Source organism: Gossypium hirsutum, chromosome D11 (assembly GCF_007990345.1).
Source record: "Gossypium hirsutum isolate 1008001.06 chromosome D11, Gossypium_hirsutum_v2.1, whole genome shotgun sequence".
Classification (NCBI taxonomy): Eukaryota; Viridiplantae; Streptophyta; class Magnoliopsida; order Malvales; family Malvaceae; genus Gossypium; species Gossypium hirsutum.
The window spans coordinates 66079071-66102364 of NC_053447.1; the positions used below are offsets into that span (position 1 = coordinate 66079071).

At 33.7% G+C, this 23294-nt stretch overlaps 2 protein-coding genes across 2 annotated transcripts; both read left to right on the top strand.

Moving 5' to 3' along the window:
• Positions 1 to 13460: 13460 nt before the first annotated feature.
• Positions 13461 to 14813, top strand: LOC107955244 (L-type lectin-domain containing receptor kinase IX.1-like). Its single transcript, XM_016890982.2, has one exon. It carries the CDS (start codon positions 13666 to 13668, stop codon positions 14650 to 14652), a length of 987 nt encoding a protein of 328 aa, XP_016746471.2. The 5' UTR covers positions 13461 to 13665; the 3' UTR covers positions 14653 to 14813.
• A 4741-nt stretch (positions 14814 to 19554) lies between these two features.
• LOC107955248 (L-type lectin-domain containing receptor kinase IX.1) lies at positions 19555 to 20537 on the top strand. The gene is made up of 2 exons (XM_041104392.1): positions 19555 to 19558; positions 19651 to 20537. Exons 1-2 carry the CDS (start codon positions 19555 to 19557, stop codon positions 20535 to 20537), a joined length of 891 nt encoding a protein of 296 aa, XP_040960326.1.
• The last annotated feature ends 2757 nt before the right edge of the window (positions 20538 to 23294 follow it).

The following is a 23294-nucleotide window of genomic DNA, read 5'->3' on the forward strand; positions in this document are numbered from 1 at the left end:
TTTTTTGAATTTTATATGAAGTGTAAATGGACTACCACATCAATGCTATTAAAATTGTCGTGGTCCAATCAATTTTTTATTCAAAAAAATAAAAATTTAACTAAATTTTGAATACTAAAAACCAAAATGACAAAAAAGTAACAGCTAGTGCTAAATTTATCATTATTACTCTACAAAAATCATTGAATTCTGTTGAAGTGAATTTCTCCCCTTTATCAAACCTCAAAGACTTAATCACATAGCCACTCTTCTTTTCCACAAAAGTTTTCAAAAAAAAAAAAATTTAATGCATCAAATTTTTGCTTTAAGAAGTAAACTCAAGTTTTTCTAAATAGCAAAAAAGCATTTGTTTTTAGCAAATGATGACAGCTGACTTTTTCCACACGCATTGATATCAACATGTTGAAGTGGCTTGACTGCCTTTAATGTCACTTTTTAAGGAAAGTCCTTCTCTTGCGTTCTTGCTTCGAAGACATGCCTCACACAATTAATTAGGATAGTTAATTTACAAAGTTCAAGTGACTAAGCCTTATATACTGACATCATGATTCTTTCGATTATCTTCAAATCCAACATAAATATCACATTATTTGAGATGAATACTGTACAGGCCCAATTTGAACCAGCCCATTACCCTAATTAACAGCCCAAACTAACCCACAGCCCAAATAGCCCAAAACACTAATTAGACCTAACCCCTAACCCTAGCCGCCGCACCTAGTCCACTTGCCCTCTGCCACCGCCACCAACTCCGCCGATCACCTGCCCTTCTGACGTCGCTCCACCTGCTCCACCTGCAAGGAAAGGAACAAACACGCAAGGCAGAGACACAAACAGGGCAAAATAATAGAAATAGGCATTGTAATCGGCTATATAAATAAAAAAGAAAAATGTAACAATGGAGGCTCTCCGATTTTGGGTAAAAAAAAAAAAACAACTCAATAAAGAGAAGAAAATTGAAGGTTGATAGCATTTTCTTCTTTCCTATTCGGGCATTCTACATTTTTTTATTTATTCATTTTTGTTTGACTACTCTTATAAACAAAAGAAATAAAGGAAAAGAAAGGACCATTTCGTTTCGAAGGCCGACGTCGGAGCCCGTCTTCGTCGTCGCCGGTGGAGGAGGAGACGAGCGGTCTCTCCTCGTTTTCCGATTCTGGGCTCATCTTTCTCGACATGCCGCCATGGATCTATGGTCTAGAGGCGATTGGCTTCAAAAAGGGACCGAAAAGGTCCGATTTTGGGCCTCCGACCACCGTGCGCGGCGGCCGTTGGACAGTGGCCCGATGACCGGTCGAAAAGGGACCGAGAAAGTGAGAGGAGAAGGCTCTCTCTCTGTTTTAAAATGGTTAAAACTGATGGGTTTTAAGTTTTTTTTAATATTTATAGTAAATGCAAAACGGCACCGTTTTGATAGGGTCAAGACAGCCCCAAAACGGCGTCGTTTTGGGCTCCTGACCCGAGACCCGACCCGTACCGCCTGGGATCCGCGTGTTTTTGGACCAGAAGGGTTATTTGCGCCCTCAGTCCTTCCGCTTTTGAGGCCGTTTACAATTGGGTCCCATTCCCTCTTATTACTTGTTTTAATTTTGCCCTAAATTTCCATCTTTCTTGCGATTTGGTCCATCGACCGTCTGCTCAGGCTTTGTTAGAACGACGTCGTTTGGTCCACGTGGGAATATTTTCCGTTTTGACCCTCCGTCCTTTCGCGCGAGTCACATTTTGGTCCTTTCCGTCCTTTTTATTCCAAATTCGCCCAGTATTTTCTTTTTTATTTCGATTTAGCCCTTTTTAGCCACTTTATTATTTTGTTTATTTTATTATTATTATTATTATTATTTACTATTATTATCTTTACTATTATTGTTAGTATTATTACTACTATTATTATTACTATCATTATATTTATACCCATATTTACTTATATAAATCTTAGATAATAGGTGATATATTATATTATTATAAAATTGCGTATATACGTATATGTATATGTATTCTTTTGACTTATTTAATATATACATACAAAATCATATTTTCGTATATTTTATAATTTGTATATACATACACTTATATCTATATTTTCTAATTTTTATAAATATATTTATATGTGCATACTTATATTTTTATATACTTTCTAATTCGTACATACCTATTTACATCTATATTTTAATATATTTTAAACATATATATAAATATCGCTATTTATTTTTTTATTTTTCTATTTGCTATTATTATTTTCAAATTTTGATGTATACTTACATATATATATCTTTACATTTTTATAATTTTATTCATTTATTTATTTACATTTTCATTATTATTTTGAACGAATGCTCTAATTTTATTTGCTTGTATACATTGCTATTTCGTATGTTATTAGTCTGTATCTTTTATTTTTCTTATTTTCGTTGCTATTACTTGCATTGTTTTTACATCATCGTATTCATATTTATTTAGTTACGCATATTAACATCTTATCTTATTTTTACTGTTTTGTGAAAAATATTTCATTCGATGTATGAATTATAACTTTTTGAGTAAACAAAATTTCGTGTTTAGATTCGAGAATATCGTACCCTAACTTACTGGGTTTCGATTTTCACAATAAATCTAAATATACGAATCTTTTCAAACTCAAGTTTTTTTAAATGATCTCCGGAATTAAGAAAAGATCGTGTCCTAACTTACTGGGCACGACCCCTTTCCTAAACCTGGGATAATAAAATATCTTTCAAATAAATAAAATTTCGGCATTCATTCGCGTATCGAAAATTCGAGACATTGTGTCCTAACTCATTGGATATGATTCTCCTTCTCGAATAACGTGAAATATGCCCTTTTTTTCTTGAAAATTTTCAACGTTTTAATACAAGGATCGTATTTTTTAAATTCTTCTAAGTTTTTCAATTTTCGACATTAAGACATTAAGTAATCAACTAAGGTACCAATTTTGGGCGTATCGAGGGTGCTAATCCTTCCTCGTGCGTAACCGACTCCCGAACCCGTTTTCTGAATTTCGCGGACCAAACTTGTTGTTTTAATAAAATCAAACCGTTTATTAAAAACAACCGCTTTTCGAGGTGATCCAATCACACCTTATAAAAAAAAGATTGGTGGCGACTCCTGTTTCATTTTTTTCAAAACCCAAGTCGACCCTGTTTTTATCCGAAAAATGGTGTCAACAGCTTGGCGACTCCACTGGGGACATAACACGAGAGTCAAGCCATGAGTTGAATACTTTTTGTCTTTTTGTCAAAAATCAAAAACTTAGTTTAAATATATGATCCTTTCATTGTATTTTTATTTATCTTTATTATGATCTTCGTCATTGTGATTCATAATTGCTGTGTTTAAGTTCAGATTTATTTTTGCACATTGCATTGCATGACCGTTGGTCACACCCTTTTTAAGTGGGAGTGAGAAGCTACGCCTTCGTGAGGTTTTCACCTCCGCATGGGATAGTGAATCGCTTTCGGGATACATCCGTACCTATGTCTTCGTGAGATTTTCATCTCCGCATGGTCATAGGGAAATGTATTCCCCTGAACTGAACTCAGTCCGTATGAGCCTATAATGGGTGAGGATCGAGGAATCTGCTGGTTCGGGTACCCTTACTTTAGAACCAACCCTCATATAGTAGACTTAGGAACTTAACCTAGGTAGAGCCACTCCAAACCCCTAGTATCTACCCGATTAGGTACTTTTTGTTTTCTGTGCTCGCTTATGTTTTGTACTAACCCTTCTTGTTGTGTTTTGATTATGATTGCATTACATTGCATTTGCATCTTAGGAAAGAGATATGGATTCAAATCCAATTACTAAATTAGAAAGCTTGTCATGGAATACGAATTCCTTGATAAAGTGGAAAACAATACGACTTCCCAAACATATTCTGAGAAACACAAGAATGGCGATGGAAGAGTTCGTGACCTTGCTTGGTGGCCTGGGGATTCTAGACGATTGTCCAAAAGCCTTCAACAAGCTGACAAGCCTTATGAAGATGGGCAGATGATGGATCGCGACCAAGATCAAGAAAATGAGCTAGCAATGGCATCTATTGGTGAGATTACAGCAAACATGCGGATGAAGAAAAAATCGATGTTGTTTCTTGGAATATGAGGGTGAGGTCGTACATGTATCCGTTTTATGTAAGGGAATTTGCTTTCTAGAAAAGTTTCCTAAATGTAATTGAATCAGAATCAACGTCTCTTTAGGCATTCATTTCATGCATTTGCATTACATTACATCATATGTATTAGATTTTCACGAAGCGACCCTAATTATGTAAAATTATTTCAGCTAATCTGGAAAACCAATCAACCAAACATCCTTACGGTACTCGTCGCAAAGCCAAAGAAATGGATCAAAGATTAGAGAAACTGGAGCAAACGCAAAAAGAGATGCAAGACCAGTTACAGGTGCAAATGAAAGAACATATGGAAAAGATCCAGAAAGACATGGCACAAAAGATGAAGGAGTCTCAGGATGAACTAATGACTAAATTGACGCAATTAATAACCAAGGGAGTGGATAAAGGGAAAAATCCTGTGGTTTGCGATGAAGAAGGAAACAATGATGAGCCACTTTTTCTCCAAGATACACGCCTCCGCAAGCGCAAATTCAGATTGAACCACATCCACGAAGATCTTCTGTTTCAATTAGGCCTCAACACTTTCAAGGTGACGCTTCAATACCGAAGAACCTTCAGGTCAGATCTGGTTCTAGTCCTGACGATAATCTGGTTGTCCCGGACTTCGATGAAGTAGCGGAGAAAGACAAGATGAAGGAGGAGTTACCAAAGCAGTTTGAGGAGAAATGGAAATGGATTGAAGAGAAGTTTAGGGCGATAGAAAGTATCAACGGCTATCGTGGAATAAATGCGAAAGATCTGAGTTTAGTTCCGGATTTGGTACTTCCTTACAAATTTAAGATACCGGAATTCGAGAAATATAATGGGACCAGCTGCCCAGAAGCTCATATTACTATGTTCTGTAGGCGTATGGCCGGATACGTCAACAACGACCAACTGCTCATACACTGCTTTCAAGATAGCCTCACAGGGGCAGCGTCTAAGTGGTACAATCAATTGACGCGTATCCAGATTAGTTCTTGGAGGGATTTAGCACAAGCCTTTATGAAACAATACAGTCATGTAGCTGATATGGTCCTTGACAGAATTACCCTTCAAAATATGGAGAAAAAGCCTAATGAAAGTTTTAGGCAATACGCACAAAGGTGGAGGGAGGTCGCTATCCAAGTTCAGCCGCCACTCCTAGAGAAAGAAATGACGATGCTCTTCATCAACACATTGAAGCCCCGTTCATCACCCACATGTTAGGAAGTGCTTCAAAGAGTTTTTCAGACATAGTCATGAGCGGTGAAATGATTGAAAGTGCCATGAGAAGTGGAAAGATTGATGCTGGAGAAAATAATAGGAGATCGGACTTAAAGAAGAAGGAAAATGAGGTGAGCAATGTGAACACCTACAACAAATCGATTACACAGCCAAGAAAGGTGATTACTAGTCAGCAAGGTTCATCTAGACCAGAATCGTATGTGAAGCAAGGCACTGAGAACCTTCAATTCACGCCAATTCCGATGTCATATAAGGAGTTGTATCAAAGCTTATTCAACGCACGTATTGTCGCCCCTCTCTACACGAAACCTCCACAGCCTCCGTATCCCAAATGGCACGATGCGAATGCACAATGCGAGTATCATGCGAGAAATACGGGGCATTCCATTGAAAACTGCATTGCCTTTAAGAAACTGGTTGAAAGGCTTATCAGTATGGGCATCGTTAAATTTGATGATTCCTCCACTGCGGAAAATCCATTACCCAACCATAATTGACGAGTGGAGTGAAAGCAATGCACAAGCAACTGAAGAAGGGATCTTATTAGATGTTCGCCCTTATAAACCTGGGAGTGTTCTAAAGAAACCTTTAGAGCTTACTCAGAGTAATATTCAAAACACACTTGTTGCTTTCAGCCTAGAGCAACAAGAAGTCTTTTGTGAAAAAGGCTTATGTCTGAACGTCATTATTTTAATGGAATGCATCTCTGCGATCTTTTGAACTAATATTTTTCATTGATTATTCTTTTATTCTTCCATCCAAATCATTCTTTCATTCATAATCATACTGTGCAGATAATTATTCTTAAATTCATACATTCTTTATATATTATTTTATACCTACAATAGGTCCCTGGATATCAACGACATGAATGACACTGCTACAGACTTAGAACCTCCTTTTGAGCGAGATATGTGTTTAGAGGGATCTCACGACTTTGAAGATTACACAGATCGTAGCTTATCTCCAAACTTGTTGAGGATGGTAGAACAAAAGGATAAACAGATCCTACCTCTCAGTGAATCATTAGAAATTGTGAGCTTGATGAAGACTAGAATTGACCTGCCTACAGAGACGAAAAATTCAAAGATGTCTTTGTATGATCATACCAGGGTATGCCTCGATTCTTATAATAAAACCTGCACAACAGCATGATGTCAGAAATTTACAGTGCGAACGATGCAATTCTTTGCCGGGGCAATACCGTTCTCGTCAATTCAGCATAGCTTTGCCCGTTTGAAGTCGAGTTTCTATTCCTTCAAGATGTTGCTGGATTTTATCCCGATGGAAGAAGAAGATCAAAAGTTTCCAGTTGTAGTTTTGCCCTAAAAGGCTCTATAAAGGAAATTCGATATCAGAGAAGATCCTTTGAAGGGGATAACAAGGACTTGCCTAATCCCAAGAGTTTAGATCCGATTCAAAAAACAAGGGAAAAGGAAAAGAAAAAAACAAAATCAAAATCAAAATAAAAAATAAAAAGAAAAAGAGAAATTAATCAAAGTCAAAATAAAAATATGAAAAGCAAAGAAAAGAAAAGAAGAGGCCAAGGCGAAAAACCAAAAAGGGCGCTTTGTGACCAAAAGTGGTTTTGAGTTGAAAACCCAAAAAGGGTGACTCAAACTTTGAGCAAAATAGGGCATGGACATCACCATTATCGAAGGCTTCTAATGGGCATTGCTTCACTATTGAGATCATTAATTACTTCATCAAATGGAGAAAGGCTACAGCATGCGTCAATGTCATCATATGCTAATATAGAATTCCAAAGATGATGGTATGGGAAAATGTATTGAACTGGAATGACAACATGATAGTTGAGGGCTGTAATCGGTTCAAAATCAGACATCACAGTTTGTCACTGTATTGTAAGACAATGAAGTTCAAAAAAAAAAGAATGAAAAAGAAGAAGAAGATGAAAAAATAAAAAAATGAAAAAGTAAAAATGGAGAGGCTAAGGGGAAAACCCGCAAAGGGCACCTTAGGCCAAAGGGGATTTGAGTTGAAAACCCGAAAAGGGCGGCTCAAATATTGATCAGAATGGGGCATGAGGTGATATAAGCTGCTTAAGTTTTGTTCATATTGAGGCATGTGTTGATCTTGCCATACCTGAATCAACAGGAAAGGATAGGCGACATCTTGGGGGCATCGACAGAGCATTGTAGATCTCCTAAACACATGTCCAACTCAAAAGGGTCTTCAGAAAGTTTGTGTAGAGAAATCCAAGCTGTGATATCTGGGGCACCCAATTCTCATGTTATTTGTTGTTCTTGGAATACTTTTTCTTTCTTTCCAAGATATACATTCCCAATTAATTCTTTTGTTGTCCTTCTTCACTATTTTCGATAATTTGTTCTTTCGAGCTATGCTCAGAACCAACTTTATTCTTATCCATTGTTATGACCTTTTTGCAAGCATTGGAATAATGATTAATGGACTAATAAAACTTTCACAAAGGAAGTTTTGCATATTACTCTGAAAAGTTTCTAAATAATACAGGAACCTGAAACAGGACTATCGTTTAGAACGCACCAAGTTTAAAGGGTGAAATATCTAAGAGGGAATAGTTTAAGTTAAAGGCTATCTTTTCAGATTTTGTTGTCCAAATATTGATTGAGCAAAATGACAAGATGTCGTGTTGGTGGCAAAGCTTCAATGAGCCAACAAGCGATATTTACCAGGCAAAAGGAAAAGGTCTTCTGGGAGAAGAAAATTTTGCAATTGTGCATGAGCATTTGGTATGACACCTTGGGAATGAGGTAAATGACCAAAGAGTTTCACATTCAATATCATTGAATTGCGATAAAAGAGGATTGAGGAAAAACCATATTTCTACCCTTGGATTGTAGAGGGAGAATGATGGTACAAATTTTGTGCCCTAATGGATTAAACTTTAAGGTTTACAGTGGGGGGCAACCAGATTAAGTGTTTCTTTGGATATACCAGACGAGCAAAAAGGCGTTGTAGTACGTCAGTGATAAAACCTTAATAAGTTTTTACGTGATGTTAACCTAAGCATTAAGGAATCATCTTCATGACATTTTGCATTCATTCAAATGTCATTCATACATATCTAGTTAGGAGCATTTGATTCATTCTGATTATGTCATCCTAATCACTAGGCACAATTAGGTTCATAAAATAGAACATACAGGTCATGTTCCCCAAGGGACAGATAAATGAAGACAAAAGATCTTGCCTTCCTACATTGACAGCGAAGCAGATCGAAAACACAAACCTTGCCTCTTTCGGTTGTGATAGAGCTGGTTGAAGACAAAAGATCTTGCCTTCCTACATTGACAGCGAAGCAGATCGAAAACACAAACCTTGCCTCTTTCGGTTGTGATGGAGCTGGTTGAAGACAAAAGATCTTGCCTTCCTGCATTGACAGCGAAGCAGGTCGAAGACACAAACCTTGCCTCCCTCGGTTGTGGTGGAGCTAGTTGAAGATAGCAGATCTTGCCTTCCTGCATTAACAGCGAAGTAGATCGAAAAACAAAGCCTTGCCTCCATCGGTTGCAGTGGAGCTGGTTGAAGATAGCAGATCTTGCCTTCCTACGTTAACAGCGAAGCAGATCGAAAACAAAGCCTTGCCTCTCTCGAGTGTAGAAGAGTTGGTTGAAGACAACTGATTTTATCTTCCTGCGTTGACAGTGAAGCAGGTCGAAGACAAACCTTACCTCTCTCGGTTGTAGTGGAGCTGGTTGAAGAATTACAGATCTGATCTCCCTGATATTACAGAAGAGCAGATCAAAGATAGTAATCCTATCTCCCTGAGATTACAGTGGAGCGGATTAAAACAAAGGATCTTATCTCTCTGAAATTATAGTAGAGTAGATCGCATCAGGATTTACCTCCCTGTGGTTACAGTGGGGTACATTGAAGCCAGTAATTCTATCTCCCCGACATTGCGGAGTGGGTCGAAGCGCCAATACCTATACCTCTGAAGTTGCAGTAGAGCAGATCGCATCAAGTCTTATCTCCCTGACGTAGCAGTGGAGCAGATTAAAACCATAAATATCGTCCTCTTAAAGTTGTTGCGAAGAAGATTGAAGCTGCAAGTCAGAACACTCTGAGGTGCAGTGGAGTGGATCGAAGCAACAAGACATAGTGGACTGGAAGGAGGCTATTTGAAGAAAGAAAAGCACCAATGAGTCGAGACTCGACGAGACCGGGCAAAATTGGGCTTTCTTAGTCTTTGCTCTGTTATCGTTACACGACAACGAGCAAAGAGGGGCAGCTGTACAGGCCCAATTTGAACCAGCCCATTACCCTAATTAACAGCCCAAACTAACCCACAGCCCAAATAGCCCAAAACACTAATTAGACCTAACCCCTAACCCTAGCCGCCGCACCTAGTCCACTTGCCCTCTGCCACCGCCACCAACTCCGCCGATCACCTGCCCTTCTGACGTCGCTCCACCTGCTCCACCTGCAAGGAAAGGAACAAACACGCAAGGCAGAGACACAAACAGGGCAAAATAATAGAAATAGGCATTGTAATCGGCTATATAAATAAAAAAGAAAAATGTAACAATGGAGGCTCTCCGATTTTGGGTAAAAAAAAAAAACAACTCAATAAAGAGAAGAAAATTGAAGGTTGATAGCATTTTCTTCTTTCCTATTCGGGCATTCTACATTTTTTTATTTATTCATTTTTGTTTGACTACTCTTATAAACAAAAGAAATAAAGGAAAAGAAAGGACCATTTCGTTTCGAAGGCCGACGTCGGAGCCCGTCTTCGTCGTCGCCGGTGGAGGAGGAGACGAGCGGTCTCTCCTCGTTTTCCGATTCTGGGCTCATCTTTCTCGACATGCCGCCATGGATCTATGGTCTAGAGGCGATTGGCTTCAAAAAGGGACCGAAAAGGTCCGATTTTGGGCCTCCGACCACCGTGCGCGGCGGCCGTTGGACAGTGGCCCGATGACCGGTCGAAAAGGGACCGAGAAAGTGAGAGGAGAAGGCTCTCTCTCTGTTTTAAAATGGTTAAAACTGATGGGTTTTAAGTTTTTTTTAATATTTATAGTAAATGCAAAACGGCACCGTTTTGATAGGGTCAGGACAGCCCCAAAACGGCGTCGTTTTGGGCTCCTGACCCGAGACCCGACCCGTACCGCCTGGGATCCGCGTGTTTTTGGACCAGAAGGGTTATTTGCGCCCTCAGTCCTTCCGCTTTTGAGGCCGTTTACAATTGGGTCCCATTCCCTCTTATTACTTGTTTTAATTTTGCCCTAAATTTCCATCTTTCTTGCGATTTGGTCCATCGACCGTCTGCTCAGGCTTTGTTAGAACGACGTCGTTTGGTCCACGTGGGAATATTTTCCGTTTTGACCCTCCGTCCTTTCGCGCGAGTCACATTTTGGTCCTTTCCGTCCTTTTTATTCCAAATTCGCCCAGTATTTTCTTTTTTATTTCGATTTAGCCCTTTTTTAGCCACTTTATTATTTTGTTTATTTTATTATTATTATTATTATTATTATTTACTATTATTATCTTTACTATTATTGTTAGTATTATTACTACTATTATTATTACTATCATTATATTTATACCCATATTTACTTATATAAATCTTAGATAATAGGTGATATATTATATTATTATAAAATTGCGTATATACGTATATGTATATGTATTCTTTTGACTTATTTAATATATACATACAAAATCATATTTTCGTATATTTTATAATTTGTATATACATACACTTATATCTATATTTTCTAATTTTTATAAATATATTTATATGTGCATACTTATATTTTTATATACTTTCTAATTCGTACATACCTATTTACATCTATATTTTAATATATTTTAAACATATATATAAATATCGCTATTTATTTTTTTATTTTTCTATTTGCTATTATTATTTTCAAATTTTGATGTATACTTACATATATATATCTTTACATTTTTTATAATTTTATTCATTTATTTATTTACATTTTCATTATTATTTTGAACGAATGCTCTAATTTTATTTGCTTGTATACATTGCTATTTCGTATGTTATTAGTCTGTATCTTTTATTTTTCTTATTTTCGTTGCTATTACTTGCATTGTTTTTACATCATCGTATTCATATTTATTTAGTTACGCATATTAACATCTTATCTTATTTTTACTGTTTTGTGAAAAATATTTCATTCGATGTATGAATTATAACTTTTTGAGTAAACAAAATTTCGTGTTTAGATTCGAGAATATCGTACCCTAACTTACTGGGTTTCGATTTTCACAATAAATCTAAATATACGAATCTTTTCAAACTCAAGTTTTTTTAAATGATCTCCGGAATTAAGAAAAGATCGTGTCCTAACTTACTGGGCACGACCCCTTTCCTAAACCTGGGATAATAAAATATCTTTCAAATAAATAAAATTTCGGCATTCATTCGCGTATCGAAAATTCGAGACATTGTGTCCTAACTCATTGGATATGATTCTCCTTCTCGAATAACGTGAAATATGCCCTTTTTTTTTCTTGAAAATTTTCAACGTTTTAATACAAGGATCGTATTTTTTAAATTCTTCTAAGTTTTTCAATTTTCGACATTAAGACATTAAGTAATCAACTAAGGTACCAATTTTGGGCGTATCGAGGGTGCTAATCCTTCCTCGTGCGTAACCGACTCCCGAACCCGTTTTCTGAATTTCGCGGACCAAACTTGTTGTTTTAATAAAATCAAACCGTTTATTAAAAACAACCGCTTTTCGAGGTGATCCAATCACACCTTATAAAAAAAAGATTGGTGGCGACTCCTGTTTCATTTTTTTCAAAACCCAAGTCGACCCTGTTTTTATCCGAAAAATGGTGTCAACAAATACTTTGCAATCAAGTTAGAACCATAAACTTTTAATTAAAAACAATTTTTCATGTGAAATTTCAAATTATTATTTAAAATTTTGTCTTAAACTCGAAATATTATTTTATAGCTTAAGACTATCTTTTAAAAATAAATTAGAATATATATTTCCATTGAATTTCGACTTTCGAAAAGTTTACAAATGAAACATTGTCAGAAAATGTTTTCATCGTCATTTTCTTCATTTTTGAGTGTTCAAAACAAAGTTGGCTTATCTTTAATGAGATTGATGTTTTCTTCATTTTTGATAGTATCATTTTGGCAAATTTATAATAAAAGTAACATTTAACATTATACGAGAACACCTCATTTTGTCTAATCTCAAGTAATTTTGTCTTTGCTCTTTCACAATTTCTAGTTGATGAGTTACCGCTATCATTGTTGCAATTACTGTGATCACCTCTTCCACATCCTCCTTGGCCAAAGCCATGTCCTCTTCCTCTTTCTCATCCTCAACATCAACTTATTTATGCTTTTCTTTTCATTTATCTTTTAAATATAAATTGGTTTTGAAAACTTGCTCCAATGACTCATTTGCTCTTCCTTTAAACTTTTCTTATTGATCTTGTAACTCAGTCATTACTTGGTCAACTGCCATACAATCTAAATATTTTGACTCAATGACACAAATAACGTAATCAAATTTTGGAATCAAGGAAAGAAGAATATTTACGTTCATATTATTATCTTGCAATGTTTCTTCATATCTCTTTATTTGATTCATAATAGCCAACATCTTTAAATAATGATTCAATTTTTTTTCAAATTACTTCATTCGCAAAATACCAAGTTTATTTTTCACTTTGTCAACTCCTTAAAAAGAACTTTACAAAACTTTCCAAGCTTCTTTTGTGGTAATAGCATTGATCACTTTCACAAACATCAATTCTTCTAAACATTAGTACTAGTGGACGAGGGTGAAACTTTGTTGATCCTTCTTTATTGTCTTTACCAAAGCATCTTTCTCATTTTACAATAATGATAAATTATTTTGTGGAGGATAATAACCATATCTCGTGAGATTGGATAAGATAAACCAAATAATTAATTAATAACATATGAACAAATGTACTTAAATTTGCATACATAATCTAGAAATTTAAATTACATATCCAACCAAGGATAGAACTACACCTCTTTCCTTTTTTCGATATCTTAATAACACTTGTATATAATGATTTGAACCAAGATTTTCACGTCGTCTTTGGAGCTGACTCTTATATGTAAAGTTTTTAAACCAGGTTATAAACCTCCATCAAAAAGCGGCAGTGGTCCTCTACCGAAAAAGGTTGATCGTATCTCGACAGCTGCAATGGCTGGTATCGTGGCCGGAGCAACGTTTGCTACTTTTTTGATTGTAGGCATCTTTTGATGGAATTGCTGTTATAAATTAGATGATGAAATATCTGATGTTCTCTTTGGCGATGAATTCCAAAATGGAATGGAACTTCGGAAGTTTTCCTTGGTACAAATAGCTAAAATGACCAATAATTTCAAAGGTGAAAAACTAGGAGAAGGAGGGTTTGGTGTAGTTTATAAAGGGTACTTGAGGGACTTGGATACTTATGTTGCTGTTAAAAGGATTTCAAAGGCCTCTAAGCAAGGAATTAAGGAATATGCATCTGAAGTGAAGATTATTAGCCGATCAAGGCACAAGAATCTTGTGAAGCTTATTGGTCAGTGTCATGAAAAAGGAGAACTTATACTTGTTTATGAGTTTATGGCTAATGGCAGCCTAGATTCCCATCTTTTTAAAGGTAAAACCTTATTGACTTGGGAAGTGAGATTTAAAATTGTGCAGGACCTGGCATCAGCACTATTCTATCTACATGAAGAGGGTGACCATTGCGTACTACACAGAGATATCAAAGCGAGCAACATTATGTTAGATTCTAGTTTCAATGCTAAACTTGGGGATTTCGGGCTTGCTAGGCTAGTGGATCATGCAAAAGCGTCACAAACCACCCATTTAGCTGGGACTATGGGCTATTTGGCACCTGAATGCGTTTCATCGGGGAAGGCTAGCAAGGAATCGGATGTCTACAGTTTTGGAGTTGTGGCATTGGAGATTGCATGTGGTAGAAGATCAATAGAGCCCAAATATGAAGAATCTCAAGCTTCGTTGGTAGCCTGGGTGTGGAGTGCATATGGAAGCCAACAGTTGCCTGATGTAGCTGACCCAAAACTATGTATGAACTTTGATGCTAAACAAATGGAATGCTTGTTAATGGTTGGACTGTGGTGCGTCCATCCAGACCAGCATTTAAGACCGTCTATAAGGCAAACAATTCAGGTTTTTAATTTCGAAGCACCGTTGCCGAAGCTTCCAGGTAGGAGGCCAAATCCCACATATGATGCACAAATCACTTCAGAAATTGAAGCAAGTGAGCCATGTTTTTCTAGTATGAGTATTACAGTGCCGCGTTAGACTCATATAATTATCATATACATAATATTCAAATTTTAAATTTACACAACAATGGACATAGGGCATATTTGAGTGTTGGGCTATTAATTGGGTCATGTTTTGGGCTTAGTACTCTCCTAAAATTTGGACTGTTGTTCCATCAATTAATCAACTTTTAAATACGTCTAATGGTTGAATTAAACAAATTTAAATTATCGATTACAAAAGAACATATAAACTTATAAAACTAATTTATTTTTTTTCTTGTTGTATGTAATTCTTCCTTTTCAAATCTATACTTATTATAAAACCTCTTATTAAATTGATGTCACTTTATAAAATAAATTACATTATATTTAGAATATTTTTATCATTTTATATATTTTTTATAGAAAAATAAACACATATAATAAGATTTTAAGCTCGCATCTTTTTATTTTTTTTAAAAAAAATCATGTCTCTTTAAAATTTTTTAGATTTTTATATTACCATTCAATCAAAACATCATTTATTGTTTATATATTATTTTTTAGGAATATATTTATTATATGGTTTAATTTTTCACCCAACCTATCAACCAAAATTCACTATTCATGTATGAAAATTTCAAAAATAATATTTTTTAATTTTTATATATTTAGATTTAAATTTAAATAAAATAATTTTAATGAATAAATAAAAATTAAATCCAGATCGTGCCTACAGAAAACTTAAAATTTCCTTATTCAAGATCGGGGCTACCAAGCTGCTTAATCCTTCAAGTATAAATAAGGTCCTATAATTATTAAAATATTAAAAAATAATTTTATTTTTAATGATAATTCAAGTAGAGCTTAGCTCTCCTAAATGGAAAAAATCTCTTCCAGACACAACCGAAAGACAAGTCAACAATTTCTGTATTACCAAATAATATAGTATAAAAATATTTCAATTTTTTTTTTTTGGAGGTAACAATATTTCAATTACTATTCATATATATGTATGTATGTATGTATAATAGCTAGTTGGAATGTAAAACTTTTGCAAGTCAATTAATTAGGTCATTTATCATATCATTGCCCTCTTTTGTTAACTACTAGTTCAAAAGATTGAGGAATAAATTTGATTTTATTTGGGATTCATTTTCTACAGTGCTTTAGCTAATGTTTAATGAAATTAATTGCTTGTTGATTTAGCTAATTGCCGGTAGTTTATGAGTGGCATTCAATATTACTAACTATAAATTGCCATTGAGGTAGTTAAAAGCTCGTCTAATTTACTTGAATAATTTAATGAAGAAAATCGTTTAACCTAGTTATATGCTATTTAATTGAAGATATTTTAGTCCCTCTTCTTAGCCTATTCTAAAATTGCTCCTGATAAGATTTGAAAAAAGAGTAACTCATATTTTTGCTGAGCTGTAAAATTGGTTATTTCAGCTAACTAACTTTATCCTCTTTATTACCAATTTATGTATAAATCTGCTACCCCTACTATTGACAAAGGCAGACCGGTTAAACGACATTTCAGCTTACTTCTCTTGTTTGTTGTATTTTTCTACTCATGATACTTGTTTCCTAATTCCTCTATGGAAACAAATTTTTGGGTTTTAGAGATTGGGTAAATTAACCCTTCAAATGTGGAGGATCGATTAAGATTTTGCAGTTGTTTTAGAAGTTATATCTTCGATTGATTGTATTTTGATTATTATGATTGTATTAACTATTTTTAAGAAATTACTTTATATTCACTTAAATTTAATGTTAGCAAGCCGGATTGAATATATGATGAGAGACTTGTATAGATTTTGTATGAAAGTTTATTGAGTGCATTCGAATCTATTCATTAATTAAATAACAGTTTATAAGAGAGAGCAAGTTATATTGTAAACATTATTGAGGGTGTTTGATGCCTAAGTTCTCAAGGGGGTTTTGGAGGTTAGTATTCTAGTTCTTGGGTATAAATATGAGATCTCTATACTTGGGGAGTGGTGGAGTGTGACTCATTTTTTATATTCGTGTTCAAAGATAGTAAAATTACTCACTAAACTAGACTTCGCAAACATAAGAAAACTGAACTGTGTAAATAAACCTCGGTGTTATTTTTATTTTATTTGCACGATTTTTCTCAATACCAAACCCTAGTGACTACTACAATCAAGTACTTTCATTATAGTTCTGTATTTCAGCAAATAAACAGCATGAAGTAACAACAAGCTTCAATTTAAAATCAATTTAAAAATACTTTAAAGAAAATTTGTTTATATACCGATAGTATTTGAACCTTTCTTATGAAATTAATTTTTTTCTAATATTATATCAAATATTAAAAAAATATTCAACTCAAATTGAATATGAGTATGTAATTATTTCTCAAATTAAATTTTGACCCTATTCATAAACATTAATTAGTTTTTTTCTTAATAAACATTTTCGGCTTCAACGTAGAAGTATGGGACCTCCCATGCAAGATATTTTAACAACTTGCTAATATAATAAAGTATTTTCATATCTCAAACTAAAGTGTCCACTCTACCTCTCTTTCTCCAGTTTTCTCCATAGGCGGCCAGATAATTTTCTTCCTCTTGCTTTTTGATTCATTTTCAAAGAAACTTCCCAAAATTTCATGGTCTAATATCTTTATGAAAAACCCAATCTTTCAATCCATTTTTTGTTCATTCAAATCAAGCAAAAAGGAGCTCTAGAATCCCTCTCCAAAAATCCATTATAGGCTTATATAGATCAAGTTCGGTTCAGGGGAACACATTTTCCCTATGACTATACGGAGATGAAAATCTCACGAAGGCATGGGTACCGATGTATCCCGAAAGCAATCCACTATCCTATACGAAGGTGAAAACCTTACGAAGAAATAGTTTCTCACTCCCACTTAAAAGGGCAAAATCATTCAACTCATGTATAATGCAAAAATAACTAAAATACTTAGATTGATTAAGCAAGAAAATGATGAATGCAAAAGGATCTTATGAATTTTTTTTAAAATTTATTTTTCGACCATAAGACAGAAATTAATCAACTTTGTGGCTCGGCTCTCTTATTTTAGTCCCCAGTGGCGTCGCCAAGCTGTCGAAACCATTTTTTATTTTGAAAAAAAAAACTAAAATTAGTTGTCGACTTTAAAAAAACAAAAATTGGGAGTCGCCACCAATCTTTTATTGAGGTGTGATTGGATCACCTAAACAATAGCTTTGGTCTACGAGTTTTAGAAAAATGGATTCGGGAGTCGGTTACGTACGAGGAAGGATTAGCACCCTCGTAACGCCCAAAATTGGTACCTAGTTAATTAATTAGTGTCTTAATGTCGAAATTTTAAAAATATGATCCTTAATAAAAACTAAAAAACGTTACTTATTAAGACTCTTACCATTTCAGAGAAAGAAAATGTCACACCCAATGCGTTAGGGCACGCCATTCTATTTCCTCAAAAATGATTTAGTCCAAAATACTCTTATAATAAAAATTTAAAAGAATATCCATTTATTTAAGATTTAAGAAATCGCGGCCCAATACGTTAGGGCACAATTTCTCAAAATCCTAAACTTGGAATATTTCCTTTGTTATCATTTTTAAAAAAAATATTTGTCTCGAGAAATCAATACGTCACATCCAATACGTTAGGATACAACATATTAAATTCCCGACAACAAGCTTTTCATTTTATTTTTTGATTAATGAGCAACTCTCAATCGTTAGATTTAACGAAGAAAATCGGAACCCAATACGTTAGGGCTCAATTTCCTTGAAAATCCTAAATACGAGTATTATCTCAATTTTAAAAATGTTTGAATAAAATGATTTTGATGTTTGAATGTTATCGAATATAGCCTTTTAAGCGAATAGAATGCGATAAATGATAATATACAACATGAAGTGATAATTCGTAAACAAAACATACACTAATGAATGATAAATAATAAATAAATTCGAAAGAAAATACATAAACCTATTTAAGAGAGAATTTAAAGGTAATAGATAAAATAATATGAAATCAATAATATATAGAATAAAAATAATTTATTACAAATTATATATGTATATATAAAATAGTATCGTATAAAAACATTTTCATATAAATCTTTAAGACATATAAATATGTAAAATGAATTTCAAAAATATATTACAAAATAGGGATATCAAAGACTCTATACAAATCATGTTGAATTTACCTAAAATATAAAAAAGTGTGATAAATCGAAATAATAGTAATATATATTGAATTTCAAAATAATGATACATTATATTTTTTTACAAAGGGTAATATATACATATAATTCAATAAACTTATAGCCATAATACATATAAAACGTAAAATAAAATGGAAAATACTAAGCTTAATCATTAAAATAGTATTAGATTCAAAATTAAATATATTTAAAAAAAATAGTGGTGTAAGAAATCAAGCACATTGAATTAACAAGGATTTAAATTGAACTCCAAACAGAATTAAAGGAAAAAAAATGAAGGCCTAATTAAAAGGCGCGAATAACTCATAGGGCTTGAAAGGGGAAATATCTCCATCCTTTGAAATGCGTCACTTTATTAGGGCTAAATAAATAAATAAAATTCGCAATGGTATCACCTTCTCCCTTTTTTTAAAATCGTAAATAAGTAAAAAAATAATAATAAGCCACCTTTAAAAAACTGCCAATCGTTCTCCTTTTTTTTATTGATTTTTTTCCTCCCTCCACAATGAAGGGAGAGGCCTCTATTTATAGTTGAGCCTCTCCAAATCCAACGGTACAGATCAATTACATCAACGACTAAGATTAAAGGGTATCTACAAATTAAATCTCTAAGATTACAAAATCATATCTTCCAAGATTGCATATCATATCTAAGATTGCATATATCAGATCTAAGATTGCATATCCTTGAAGATAATGTTTCCATAAGCTTGTAGATGGACCTTCAACCTTTTTAAGTAATGGGTCATTCCAATCAGGTCAAATGATATAATTTTGTACTGGGCTTAGACTTTATTTTATTATTGTAAGCCCGGGCTAAAATTGGGTATTACAAGGAGGGTTTGGTGTAGTTTATAAAGGGTACTTGAAGGACTTGGATACTTATGTTGCTGTTAAACGGATTTCAAAGGCCTCTAAGCAAGGAATTAAGGAATATGCATCTGAAGTGAAGATTATTAGCCGATCAAGGCACAAGAATCTTGTGAAGCTTATTGGCCAGTGTCATGAAAAAGGAGAACTTATACTTGTTTATGAGTTCATGGCTAATGGCAGCCTAGATTCCCATCTTTTTAAAGGTAAAACCTTATTGACTTGGGAAGTGAGATTTAAAATTGTGCAGGACCTGGCATCAGCACTATTCTATCTACATGAAAAGGGTGACCATTGCGTACTACACAGAGATATCAAAGCGAGCAACATTATGTTAGATTCTAGTTTCAATGCTAAACTTGGGGATTTCGGACTTGCTAGGCTAGTGGATCATGCAAAAGCGTCACAAACCACCCATTTAGCTGGGACTATGGGCTATTTGGCACCTGAATGCGTTTCATCGGGAAAGGCTAGCAAGGAATCGGATGTCTACAGTTTTGGAGTTGTGGCATTGGAGATTGCATGTGGCAGAAGATCAATAGAGCCCAAATATGAAGAATCTCAAGCTTCGTTGGTAACCTGGGTGTGGAATGCTTATGGAAGCCAACGGTTGCCTGATGTAGCTGACCCAAAACTATGTATGAACTTTGATGCTAAACAAATGGAATGCTTGTTAATGGTTGGACTGTGGTGCGTCCATCCAGACCAGCATTTAAGACCATCTATAAGGCAAACACTTCAGGTTTTTAATTTCGAAGCACCGTTGCCGAAGCTTCCAGGTACGAGGCCAACTCCAACATATGATGCACAAACCACTTCAGAAATTCAAGCGAGCCATGTTTTTCGGGTATGAGTATTACAGTCCCGCGTTAGACTAATATAATTATCACATACATAATATTCAAATTGATAAAAGATGTCTATTTACAATAATATATATATATATCAATACATATTTTAAATTTTAAATTTACACAACAATGGACAATGATCAAAAATATGGCCGAATATTTGCTTGCCCGAAAAAACGAAAATACCCAAAAGGCAGACCCAATCTGCCATAGTTTTGTCATTAAAAATAAATAGAATTTAACATGGGGCATATTTGAGTGTTGGGCTATTAATTGGGTCATGTTTGGGGCTTAGTTTTTTTATTCAAAACTCTCCTAAATTGTGGACTATTGTTCCAACAATTAATTCAACCTTTAAATACGCTAATGGTTGAATTAAACAAATTTAAATTATCGATTACAAAAGAACATAAAAACTTATAGAACTAATTTAATTTTTTCTTATTGTATGTAATTCCACCTTTTCAAATCCATATTTATCATAAAATCTCTTATTAAATTGATGTCATTTTATAAAATAAGTTGTATTATATTGAGAGTGTTTTTTTTTATATTTTTTATATAGAAAAATAAACAGATATAACCAAAGTACTTAAACTCGCATCTCTTTAATTTAAAAAAAACCATATCTCTGTTTTTTTTTTAGATTTTTATTTTACCATTCGATCAAAATTACGTTTATATAGTTTTTTTTTATGGATATATTTGGTTTAAGTTTTCACCCAACCTATCAACCAAAATTCACTATTTTTATATGAAAATTTTAAAACAAATTATATATTTAGAATTAAATTTAAATAATTAATAAATAAAAATTAAAGCCAGATCGTGCCTACACAAAATTAAAATTTCCTTATTCAAGATCGGGCCTACCAAGCTGCTTAATCCTTCAAGTATAAATAAGGTCCTATAATTATTGAAATATTAAAAAATAAATTTATTTTTAATGATATTTATATTTTAAAGCCAACTTTGAATGAAATTAATTTATTGATAATTCAAGTGGAGCTTAGCTCTCCTAAATGGAAAAATCTAGCTTCCAGACACAACCGAAAGACAAGTCAACTATTTCTCCACTACCAAATACTATAGTATAAAAATATTTCAATTTGTTTTTGAAGGTAACAATAATTCAATTACTATTCATATATGTATGTATGTATGTATGTATAATAGCTAGTTGGAATGTAAAACTTTTGCAAGTCAATAGACATTCTCATGCTATCACCCTAATATTAATTACGTCATTTATCATATCATTGCCCTCTTGTGTTGAGTATTAGTTCAAACGATTGAGGACTAAATTTAATTTTATTTTGGATTCATTTTCTACGGTGCTTTGGGCGTATGATTGAGATTCTAAATCTTAGAGCTTTAGCTAATGTTTAATGAAATTGATTGCTTTTTTTTTTGGGGGGGGGGCGGTTTGGGTGTTGATTTAGCTATTCGTTTATCGTTTTGATTTTATGAGTGACATTTATGGTATCAACTATAGATTGTCATTGAGGTGGTTAAAAATGTCTTATTTGCTTTAATTATTTAATGAAGAAAATCGTGGTTATGTATTGTTTTGAAGAAATTTTGGTCCTCTTGTTAGCATATTCTAAAATTGTTCCTGATAAGATTTGAGGTTCTGGATAATTCATCATTTTTGCTGAGCTGTAGAATTGTTTAATTGTAGAATTGATTATTTCAGCTAACTAACTTTATCCTCTTTATTACCAATTTATGTATAAATCTGCTACCCCTATACTATTGAAAAAGGCAGACTGGTTAAATGACATTTCAGCTTACTTTTCTTGTTTGTTGTATTTTTCTAATCATAATACTTGTTTTCTAATTCCTCTATGGAAACAAATCTTTGGGTTTTAGAGATTAGATTGGATTCAAGTGAACCAAATCAATCCTTGGAATGTGGAGGATTGATCAAGATTATGTAGCTATTTAGAAGTCATATTTTCGATTGATTGTATTTAGATTATTATGATTGTATTAGCTATTTTTAAGAAGTTACTTTGTATTCACTTAAATTTAATGTTAGCAAGCCGAATTAAATATATGATGAGAGGCTTGTATAGATTTTGTATAAAAGTTTATTGAGTGCATTCAAATCTATCCATTAAATAATAGACGTTTTATGAGAGAGCAAATTAATATTGTAAACATTATTGAGGGTGTATGATGCCCAAGTTCTCAAGGGGGATTATTATAGTTTTAGGTACAAATATGATTTCTCTATACTTGGAGAGTGGAGTGTGAATCATTTGTTGTATTCGTGTTCAAAGATAGCGAAATTACTCACTAAACTAGGCTCCGCAAATATCGAGAAATCGAATTGTGTAAATAAACCTCTATGTTATTTTTATTTTATTTGCACGATTTTTCTTAATGCCAAGTCCTAGTGACTACTACAATCAAATACTTTCATTATAGTTTTGTATTTCAGCAAATAAACAACAAGAAGTAACAACAAGCTCCAATTTAAAATCAATTTAAAAATACTTTAAAGAAAATTTGTTTATATACCAATAGTATTTGAACCTTTCTTATGAAATTAATTTTTTCTAATAATGTATCAAATATTAAAAAAATATTCAACTCAAATTGAATATGAGTATGTAATTATTTCTCAAATTAAATTTTGGCCCTATTCATAAACATTTAGTTTTTTTCTTAATAAACATTTTCGGCTTCAACGTAGAAGTATGGGACCTCCCATGCAAGATATATATTTTAGCAACTTGCTAATATAATAAAGT